The 11,840-nt window shown below is 31.2% G+C and overlaps 1 protein-coding gene across 1 annotated transcript; it reads right to left on the reverse strand.

Annotated features, from left to right (window-relative positions):
- Positions 1-7,006: 7,006 nt before the first annotated feature.
- LOC106770207 (ethylene-responsive transcription factor ERF027-like) lies at positions 7,007-7,651 on the reverse strand. The gene has a single exon (XM_014656030.2). The coding sequence runs from the start codon at positions 7,528-7,530 to the stop codon at positions 7,111-7,113; it is 420 nt and encodes a 139-aa protein (XP_014511516.2). The 5' UTR covers positions 7,531-7,651; the 3' UTR covers positions 7,007-7,110.
- Between the last annotated feature and the right edge of the window lie 4,189 nt (positions 7,652-11,840).

Consider the following 11,840-nt stretch of genomic DNA (forward strand, 5'->3'; position numbering starts at 1 on the left):
GCTGCGGTTTCTGGTAAACCGTGACATAATGTGCGCTGTATAAAGCCTATTTTTTACTAGTGGTCGATTGGGAAAGTGACGTTAAAAGCCGAAATTAACCGATGTTAAACAGCATTTTTGCACTAATGAAAATTTATATTTATATTTTACAATATATAAATATATCATAACTAGTTTTCCTTTATTATCTTCCATGATTAGAGATTTTTAGTTTGTGTCTATGGTTATAAAGCAAATGGGCACACATTAGTAGAAAAATAGCTTTTTATGACGAAGCTATTATGACGTAGAAAAATTATCCATCAAAATAGGTTGTATCAGTGGCAAAATCGTAATAAAAGTAAGACATTTAAGACCTATTATGATGTAATTTTGTAAATCAGTCATAATATAAAAATGCGGTGGCAAACTTGTAAATAAGTTAAAAGATATTATTACGTAGATAGATTTACGTTATAATATGTTAATATTTGTACCTCTCAAATTTTCTCTCTTTCACGTACTCTCAGACTCTGGGTCCTCTCATCTGTTCACTCTCACACTCACACTCTCGATCCTTTCTTCCTCTCTAAACTCTCGATCCTCCACACCGTGCTTTTCACACTCCTCCTCTGCGACGCGCTAGGGGTCGCCATTTTCTCGTCTCCTCCACCAACGCCCACCACGCTGTGCTTTTGTTGCTCTGAGAACACTCTTCCTCTGTGAAGCCCTAGGGTCCGCCATTNGCCCACCACGCTGTGCTTTTGTTGCTCTGAGAACACTCTTCCTCTGTGAAGCCCTAGGGTCCGCCATTTTCTCGTCTCCTCCACCAACGCCCACCGCACTGTGCTTTTCTTGCTCACACTGTGCTTTTCTTGCTCTGAAAACACTCCTCCTCTGCGACGCGCTAGGGGCGACCGTTTTCTCGTCTCCTCCACCAACGCCCACAATCGTCTCTGAGAACCCTCACTCTGTGGCCTCGGTGGTTTCTTTTCCCGTCCAAGAAATCCCATTCCTTGACTCTAGGTTTGTTTTCCCTTTCTCAATTTCACTTATTTTATACCTAGAAATTTTGTTGGGTTATATTTTCAAAGAGTTTTCTATTTTGTGATACACTGAAAGTTGCTTGTTTTATTGGATCTAATAATTGGAGGTAGATGGATCTTTGCTTCTAAATGGCGAATACCAGTTTCTAGCTTCATATTGAGCTCAGATTTGTGTTACACGGAGATTGTAATTGTGTAGTTTGTTTGTATTTTTTTTTTTGCTTATCTGCTTATTTTGTAATTGTGTAATTGTGTAGCCTTTTAAAAATTTGACTGTGTAAACCAATAATGATTATTTCTTATCTACTTATTTTGTAACTTAAATGGTTTGTTTTGCTTATATATACCAAGCTGATCTTGAGATCAGCAGTATCATTGCAAGAAGAATAGGAAGTTGATCGGTCTATTTCTTTTGGGATTTGCAGAAACAGAATGAGGCTTTAAGCATTGTGGACTTAAGACATTAGTAGCCTTAGGTGGTTTAGTGGTCTCAACGATCTTACCTTTCTAGTTATTTTAGTTTTACAGTCTAGGTTAGAATGAGGATTTCAATTCTAGGGTAGTTTTAGTTTAATTAATTGTTCCCGTAGTCAATTAGGATCGATATACACATGTTTGCATCTTCTTATGTTCAATTTAACAAGTGCTGCATAGTAGATTAGGTGATTCAATTTTTCTGTCAAAAGTGTTGTCATGTAACATTGGTTTTTTGCTGCCAACTTTGGTTTGAGTAGTGATTCTGTGATTCTTGTGTTATTAAGTGTTATACACATTTCATCTGCATTATACTAGTGATTTTAGTAGTTTTCATGCATTCATTTTACATAGAACTCAAAATTGCATCTTAAACCATGAATATATAACTTAAAATTGGTTCTTAAACCATGAAGTGCATATCCTGTCAAAAGCTGTCAAAACTGGACTTTGCTGCCAAATAGTTTTAAAGTGTGATTTTGAGCATTTTGAGTTTTCAGTGAGTTTCACATTCATTTTTTATTTAGTTTTATGTATCTAGAAGTGTTCCATCATTCATTAATTTTCCACTAGTGATTACATTTTATTACTTTAATTTAGAAGGTCAATTACAATATTAATTTATTTTGAAAACTGAATGGGTTAATTACATTTTATTACTTTAATTTACAAGGACAATTACAATATTAATTTATTTTTTTAATTATCTTGACGTCAAATTATTTTAATCAGAGTGGTCATATTTTACTTTGAAAAATAAGTTTAAGTATCCATTTGTATTCTCTCTTCCTTAATTATTAATATAATTGTTTTTTTTAATAGGGATATTGGGAGTATGACCCAACAACATTAATTCAACTTGGAATTCTGTTTTAGATGGATTCTACAGTTTATGTTACTTTTAAATTCCAGTTCTGCAAGTGAGTTCAATTCCATCACTTAATTTCAAATATGTTTTTAAGGTTCAACAATACATGCTAATCACTTGAAATTTGTTCCCAACATTTGATTCCATTTCTCGTTCAAATTTATCCATTTTCCAGTTTGACAGTTAAATTTGTTAACTCACGCATTTTCCAGTCTTGAAATTTGTTAAATTTGTTAAATTTATGGGAGAATATTCCAACATAACATCACAAAGGGTCATTTTGTGTTAAGACCACCACTTGGCTAGGTCTGTTAAANTATCTTGTCAATTTTAGTAATATTTCTTAATATAAGTTAATCTTAATGGATTAGTTGGATAAATATAGAGATAGTTGATACTCTTTCTTTGATATTGATACTGTTGTGATGCTTAAATTTGCTAAATTAGGCAATGATATAAATTTTCAGGCAGTGTTGAAAGAGTTTCAGAAGGATCAACGTCTTGCAGTTGAGAGGGAAACAACTTTCACAGCTTTTGTTCCACAAGTGGTTCTTCCATCCAGGTATAATGAACTGTTTTTTGATTGTTTGAATCAGCCAATACATGTTATAATATGTCAACAAATATTATTGATTTGGTTTTATTGTTGTAAGTAAAATATTTTGTTTGATAAAATTAAGCTGTAAATATTCTATAAATTAGAGAACCGGTCTTTGTAATCATCTATTTCTGCACATTATTCTCACCTTTCTCTGACAGTTTGACTAAAAAATTATGCGCATAACTATTTTCGTAGTTGGAGTTTAACTGTGTATGAGGCAAGATGCTCCTTGTGTTTGTGTACGTGACTTGTATAGAAGCAACTTGCTTGAACGTTTGGAACAATGAACTAAAAGGTTTCTTTTTTAATTCAATAGCAAAACAGCCTATAATTTTGCTTAAAAATGCTTATTAAAATAAATCAACCTCCTAGGAACTTAATTAAGTCTCATTGAATGATTGACTTTCTTAATTACATCAACTCTTTGAGTCATTTCATTGTTGGTGCATTCCTTTTTAATTCCTTTATGCAGAAGATTTATAAGAAATTGAAATTTGGCATTCAATAGCAAAACAGCCTATAATTTTGCTTCAAAATGCTTATTAAAACAGCCTATAGATAGCCTATAACTTGGTCTTTAAAAATTCTGCATCTGTTTGGAGTTTAAATTCTGATTTGGACTGCTTAGATGATTAGCAACAAAGTAAAAACCAGATAAGTAGTGATATGCTTAGATGATTTGGACTATTTGTTTGTTATACTTTGTTTTGGTCATTTCAGTATTAGATCATTACTGGAATTCTGTTTAATCATGCTTAGAGTCATTGCAAACCTTTTCCTCACTTTCTAACTTGCAAAACTAAATGGTTTAAATGGTTGTTATACTTTGTTTTGGTCAAAACCAAAATTGAGATATATGAATTGCTAATTCAGAAAAAAGGCAAAGTAGAAACAAACAACTGAACTAGTGATTTTTAGCAAAAGCTTATTGCATTCAGAAAATTGACTTTGAATGATTATAACAAGCATAAATAAACTTGCTGAAATGGTTATCATGATGCAACTATGTCCAGAATTAAAAATAAAAAAATTAGCTAATATACAAGGCCAATTTGCATGTGAAAATTGATTTAAAACACCAGTTTTATGCATTTTATTGTTGTTACCTTTGCAACCTTTTCTTGCTTTCTAAATCTCTGATCTAGCACTTTCAATTTTAAGATTTATTATAAACAAGAATTATTTCTTAAAATGGTGAAATCCCTTTGAACACAAACCATGTTAACCTGTTGATAGGTGATAATTGTATGGTTATTGTCTTACTGAAACACTCAATTCTTGTTGATAGGCTAGCTAGAGTATAATATGATATTTTGTGTCCTTGGTTTCAATGAGTCATGATTATTTGTATTTAATTTGCAGTGTCGACGTCAGTTGGGCAGCTATGAGTGTGGGTATTATGTAATGAAACACACACATACCATTATTTCTACAAACATTACTGAATCATGGAATCAGGTATTAAAAAACTAACTAAATACTTATCCAACTATTCATTACAATATTGTTTAACTCTATTCTTTTATTTGTAGATCTTTAATGATTCATCCCATGGAAGCTGCAGACATTGAAGACATTAGAAGGAACTGGANTTCTTTCATNTTAAGCGTTAGTAGAAACTTGGCTACACTTCAATGGTGTATGACATTAATGTAATATTTGAATTTAAGTTTCATATGTATAAATATTGTATTAAATATTATTAGACAATTTAATGTTTGAAATGAAATTTGTTTTGTTAGTTCCATTCATTTGTTCATTTGAAATTATATTGATTATAAATTGATTGGATGAGATGATAGTACAGGTATATAATTATAATTTCATTGGATGTCAATTGTAATAATCAATTTTTTTTTTAAAAAAAATATATATTATGATGTACTAAACAATGTACGTCATAATATGTTAGTTTCTGAAAACCACATATTATAACGTATCAAAACATCTACGTCATAATATCTTTCGTGCATATTATGACTGATTTCAGAAACTACGTCATAATATGTTCAAGCTATTATGACGTAAATTTCTGCTACGTCATAAAATGCGCAGACTTATTATGACGCCCAGAACTATGTCCCCCAGAAACTACGTCATAATAGGTCATTTTTGTACGTCATAAAAAGTCATTTTTCCATTAGTGACAAGTTATATCTCAATGTGCAAGTAACTTTGTTTTACATTATTTAAGGGACACTTAGTATAAACATAATGTTTATTATATCTTAGAATCATAGAAAGGAATCATAAAATTTATTACTCTTAAAAATTATTAAAATTGGTTTAGTTTGTTATAAATATTGTTGAAGTTGTTTTCTTTAATTATAATTTTTTTTTATATAAAACTAATGTTAAGTATTGTCATGTATTATGACATCTCATCTTAAAGCACACCAATAATGTGTTATTACAAAAATATATTATTAAAAAATAATAATAAAAAATATGAGAACCAAATCAAATTGATACACAAAAAGAATACATAAATTATATTTAAGAACTTAAACAATTCTAACATAAAAAACTTATATCTATTACAAAAATAAATCTTCAATAATCTCAAATAATATAATATCATACTATTTATGATAATTTTTATTTTTTAATCATTATAATAAATAATTATAAGTTTATTGAAAATATTAATTTTAACCAACAAATAACTTATAAATATCTTTCTAAATTATTTGCTAATTAAGTATCGTATTTTCAGTAGATATAACTATTTACTGTATTAAATGATATGATAAGAAATGACAGAATATTTTTATCAAATTAATTTTTTTTTATTAAAAGAAATTAGATTCTCATATCTTTCCCGATATCAGCTTGTGAGCAATAGTTCAGAAACATTTAAATAATATTTCCTAATAAATTTACATTTTTAAATTTTTTGTTTCCATACCTTGTCGTTTAATTTCGTTACGAATATTATGCGTCGTTCACTATTGAGAACTCGCATCAACTAATTGTAAGAGCAAACAGTGCGAATTTTAATCCGAGAGTGAGTCAGCTATAGAAACTGGGGCTAACAGCATTAGATTCAATCATATTTCTACCAAACTGAATTATGTAAAAACATAAACCAAACTTTTATATATATATATAAAGCTTAACTAAATTATTGTTTTAGTTTATTTTTAAAATTAAATCATTCAAAAATAAAATTATATATTTAGAACAAATTGATTTATAACTTATGATATTTAAATAACTTAGTCCAAACAATTAAAATAATATTTCATCTAAATAATAATATGATTTAATTTTATTTTATTAAGCTATTTAAAATTTAGTTTAATTTTATAATAATTTAATTCACCCAAAACTGAAAACTAAAGACTAATGTGAATTATCTTCAAACAATTTCCCATGGAAAATGACATATCCAATTACGTCATTAGGTCAGCCGAAGTGTAAATGATAAGTGTCGTGTTCGTATGCGTTTTTTTATTAGCCAGGTTTTCAGCATGATTGTGATATGAGCATTTAATTTCATAAACTTTTCTAAAAATATTTTTAATAAAAAATAAATGAATAAAAGCAAGTAATTTCTTTAAAAACGTTTAAATTAAGTTATACTTTTTGAAAATATGCTAATGTAAAATACTTCTATAAATTATTTTATAAATAAGCTAATTTGAATAATAGAAAATTCGTTTTATTTATTATCTTTTTTACTTTTTAATTTCTTTCACGCAAGCATGTCCTAAGTCCAAGAGAATTCTCAGTTGAAGAAATGAATTTGGATTCTAAACTTATTTTGGTAATTCCTTTGTAATCACATAAAATTTAACTTATAACTAATTTCTACTTTAATAATAAACCGCTAACATTTAAAATTCAAATTGGATTATACCTTAAAATCCTTTTACCCAATCCAATTATTTTTCCATTCACAAAATCTCCCATTTTGATTTGAAAAAAAATACTTTGAAATGATTAAACAACATTAATTACACGAAGTAGACAACTTATACTAAAGAACTCAGTGTTCATTCTAATAATATTTTGAAGTTATTTTTGAGAGATATCTCATACTTAATCTATTACGGAAATATGGTACATCAAATATTTGTTCTTTAGGACAAATCTCAACCTTCCATAAACTTTTGAATTTAAGCTAGTGATCAAAAGTTTCACCACAGAGTCAAATCTACTGTGGTTTCCCCACCAACCCAATTGAACCCTTTCTGCAAAGCAGGGGGTGTAATGATCAAGGCTTCCGCCATGCTGTTCAACAACTCCGGCATGTTAAACACCTCCTCCTCATCCCAAAAGAACTTTCTAGAACCTTCTTCCGACGACAACTCCGAACAATCTTCATCCCATGAGAAGCTTCCAGAACCTCCCTCTGAAGAAAGATCGTCCCCCAGTTTTTGAAGCTCGGCACAAGAAAAGTGCTTCTCCGCTGCTTGTGACGCGGCAAACTGAATCGCCCTGACAGAGGATGTAGCCGAGTTGAGACGCGGCAGTGAAGAAATCGCGCCGGGGAAGTTCAAGGAAGCACCATCACCCTTAAAAGCCAAAGCAGCAACGTCGTACGCAACAGCAGCCATGTCTGAGCGTGCGAAGGTTCCAAGCCACACACGTGCGTTTTTGTTATTAGGTTGTCGTATCTCAGACACCCATTTCCCGTTCCTCTGTCTCACACCTTTGTACACAGGATGACGTGTCTCATGGAACTTCTTCCTCCCTGCTTTTCGTTTCTGCATTTGTGCAGTGTTAATCTAAAAGTTGGCACTGTAATGGTAACGAATTAGGTTTAGTGACCGTAGGGAAATGTTGAATGGGAATGATTTTATACTGGGAGGGAAAAAATTAGTGAGGTGGGAACTTGAGAGAACTTGTGTGGTATGTTATGGGTTGCTTGCGGCCCCAAGATGACACCGTTGGCACGGAACGTGACAGAACTACAGCGACATATCATTGTGGCACCAGGATGGCGTGAGAAGCGTGCGTAAATTGTTTGGACCAGTATATTTTATGATGCACGTGTCTGACTCTGAACTTTGGTGCACAAAAACACGTGGAGAAAATTAAATAAAAAATGTTGGTGATTATTGTTGTGTTTCAAAAAGAGATTTCAGACCACTTTTTTGTCTACTACAATTTTTTTATTTGAGTCTACTCAAAATGTTTTCTTTTTTAAACAAAGTCTCCTCAATTCATTATCTTTACATTAATTGCTTAGGTCTTTTTTTAAGAAAAAAATTAAATCAATCATGCCATATATACCTATCATATACTTTTCTCTAAAATTTCATTAAAACTGGATATACTAATAAATATATCTATTCACTTCATCAAAGATTTTCTTTCCTAGAATTTTAATGTATAAACTGTAATGATATAATAAATGGAAAAAAAATAGAAATAATTTAAAAAATTATATGGTAGTAAAAGGTGTGAAGTGAACAAAATATTAATTTTGGAAAAAAAGATCGAATAGAAACTTTGCAAACTTATTGTAACCTAAATGATAACTCTTGGATAATTTAAAAGAGTTTCATAAAGACTCTCACAAAGAGCTTTTAAAAGACAACAAAACAAGGGAAATAAACATTAGAGAAGTACATTTTAATCTGTCCATACAAGTTTATGTTCCATCTAATTATCCTTTGCAGTTATAAAGAATTTTATTAATCAATAAATAATTACAAATAATTTTGCTGTCATTTCTAATTTTCAATACTAAGTAAACTTTAAAACTTTATTATATATCTTCAATAACATGTAATGTAAATAGAATAAAGGATAAGAGAGATTTACATAATGGATTTTTATATCAGTTTATATGATAATTTCAAACTATCTCCAATTTTTATTATTACAAAAACAAATATTTTAATATTGTTATTACGAATTTTTTAAGTTTATTATAAATCAATCAACTTAAAATTTTAAAAATTTGTTGTTATTGAGTATACTTAAATTTTAATATTTTTTAAATAAAAATTACAGTATTATCACATGCTTAACATATCTAAATAAATATTAATATTTATGGTTGTCCAATAGATAATGTTCACCGATAACTTAGTTATAAGTTGGGATGCAAACAAAATCCCACATCGAGTAAAAGAAGGATTGGTCATGAGTTTATATATACATAGATACCTCCAATATTAAGAGGCCTTTTGGAGTGGTACCAAAAGCAAACCCGTGAGGGCTTGGCCCAAAGTGAACAATATCTTACCAAGTGTGGAGATCTATGTATGTGTCGTACGTCCCCCCATGATCAGGTGAAGCCAAGCAGGTGGCCAGTGACAGATTCGCCGGATGACTCATGAGAGGTGGAGAAGAGCAAAGAGTTACTCAAGTGTTGTGACCATAGATCTTGAAAAAGGACAAAGAAATGCTCCATGTTGATCACGGGGGAGGAAGGAGACCATAGTCCTTTGTTTGAGGGAGGATGTTGGGATGCAAACAAAGTCCCACATCGAGTAAAAGAAGGGTTGGTCATGGATTTATATACGCATAGATACCTCCAATGGTAAGAGGCCTTTTGGAGTGGTACCGTGAGGGCTTGGTCCAAAGCAGACAATATCTTACCAAGTGTGGAGATCTATGTGTGTGTCGAACCTCCCCAATAGTAGAATTTTTAAGGTTTAAACCCTCATTTGGTCTTTGTATTTGTGTGCCAATCTCAAGTGGGTCCTCGTTTTTTTTTTCGGTCTCAATCGGATCCAAAATCTTGTAAAAATAAGCCAATTAAACCTTCTCCGTTAAGTTATCATTGACACCGTCTGCCTGTGATGACGTGGTGCACACTGATGTAAAAATGTTTCATTACGTGGAATTTTTTTAAAAATTAAGAGTTTTTGACATGGCCTCCTATAATGCAGACCACCACCATCTTCGTGCATCATCTCCTTCATCTCAACACCTCATCTCATCCTCACCACTTTTTACTACAAATATCAATATCATGTCCATACTATACTAAGATTGAATCATATATTGCATCTTCTCTCTTCAAAACATATGTTCCTTTTGAAAAATAACGTATTAATCCATGATAGTAGACAAAAAATTTATGTGAGCTTAAGCTCGTTTTCAAGAGAAAAAATTGAAAAACTAAAAAGGCATTCAGGTAATCTAGAAATCCACAAAGTAGAAAATGCAATCCAATATTTTCAATTGAATTCTATCACATATTCCAGTAAAACATCATGATGAAGAACTATTTTCTTAAAAGCCAACAACCAAGTGCAAAAACAATGACATACTCTAAAATCACCATACAATTCTGAATGAAGACGACCAATTCTGAATGAATCGGTGATTCATTGTCTTGGTCTGATTTAGCTTAGCCTCTATTACGATCTTCGTAAACTGTGTTGGGATTTTTAGGAATCAAAGTTGTATCTTCTTAATTGTTGATTGGACATTTTGTGTTAACTGCCAAATCTACTCTGGCATAATTTACTTGTAAATTATTGTAGAATTTGCTGAGCTTTAAAGTCCGGGTGGATAAAGTAAACATGCATCTTTAGGGTGGATAAAGGGTGATAAATAAAGTACAGTCATCTTGGTGCTTGTGTGTATCCTCTCGGATTGGTGGTATGCTTCTATGGTTTGTTCACTTCTCTAGCGATTGATACCAACCCCTCCCTTTCTTCCTCCGGTCTCCTCCAATCACGAAGAACCCTAAAACCCCAACCTCTCCAATCTCCATGTGTTGCCTCCATTCGAACCTGCAACCAAGACAACACAAAAGATCCAGGAAAAGTACCAAATCAAAACCCTAAGTCGTGATCTTCACTTCGCCCAAAACCGCGACTTCAGTCACCGAGCAAGGACACGAAATGTGCAAAATGATCGATGTATCTCAGGCCAAATTGCTGAAAATTGTTACCAATAAGGAGTATTGGTAAATATTGAAGACAATTGTTTTGATGATGCTGCAAGAAGCTTTAATTGAAGAAGAGTTTAGAATTATTTAAAAGCAATTTGTAGAAATTAAATGTAGTAGGAAAGTCTTATAAACTTTGTAAAACTTGCATTTTTAACTACAATAATCGATTATGAAGAAGCAATAATCGATTATCACAAGTCCTTAAGGAATAATCGATTATCACTTGATATAATCGATAGTCACTTTTTGAAAAACCTGTAATGAACTTGAATAATCGATTATCACTTACAATAATCGATTATTTGGGGCAGTTGGGAGATGACTTTTCAGTTTCTGACCCTGAGCTTATAAATAGGTGCTTTGAGAACTTTAGAAAATAACATTTGAATTTAGGTCTTTAGCAGAATATAGTTTGTCTGAGGAAGTTCTCTAAGGATAGTTCTGTTCCCTTGCCTGGTCTCGTGAATAGGAGAATTTCGCGTTTCGTGTGTCGATAGTCGGAGCGAATTTATGAATGTTAGATGTATCTTAGGTTGAAAATTTATGAAATAATTTATGAATGTTAGATGTATCTTAGGTTGAAAATTTGGTCCAAATTTGTGTTTTTCGAAAATTAACGTAAATAATCGATTACCAAGGGATGATAATCGATTATCTCAGCCTCAAAATTTGATTTTTGACAATTTGGATCACAAATAATCGATTATTTAAAGTAATAATCGATTATCTTAAGTCCCAGCGTAAAAAAAAAAAAAACAAAACTTTTCTTAAAATTTTTTTTGGTTTGTTTTATCAAAGGGGATTATTACATTTAGGGGGAGTAATTTTAATGATTTAAAAGAACTTAAATTCTTTTTAAATTACCTATTTTAGGGGGATCATACAGTTTAGATGATTTTTGTAAAGAGGGGGTGAAATTTTTGTTTGAAATCTTTTATAACTGGAATTTATTTGAGGGGCAGATATATGAGTTTGTTAGATATCTTGTTTTTATCTCAATTATGGATT

Source organism: Vigna radiata, chromosome 8 (genome assembly GCF_000741045.1).
Source record: "Vigna radiata var. radiata cultivar VC1973A chromosome 8, Vradiata_ver6, whole genome shotgun sequence".
In the NCBI taxonomy this organism is placed as follows: domain Eukaryota; kingdom Viridiplantae; phylum Streptophyta; class Magnoliopsida; order Fabales; family Fabaceae; genus Vigna; species Vigna radiata.

Coding starts and splice junctions, on each gene's coding strand:
- LOC106770207 (XM_014656030.2), bottom strand. CDS start 7,530: ATGGCTGCTGTTGCGTACGACGTTGCTGCTTTGGCTTTTAAGGGTGAT.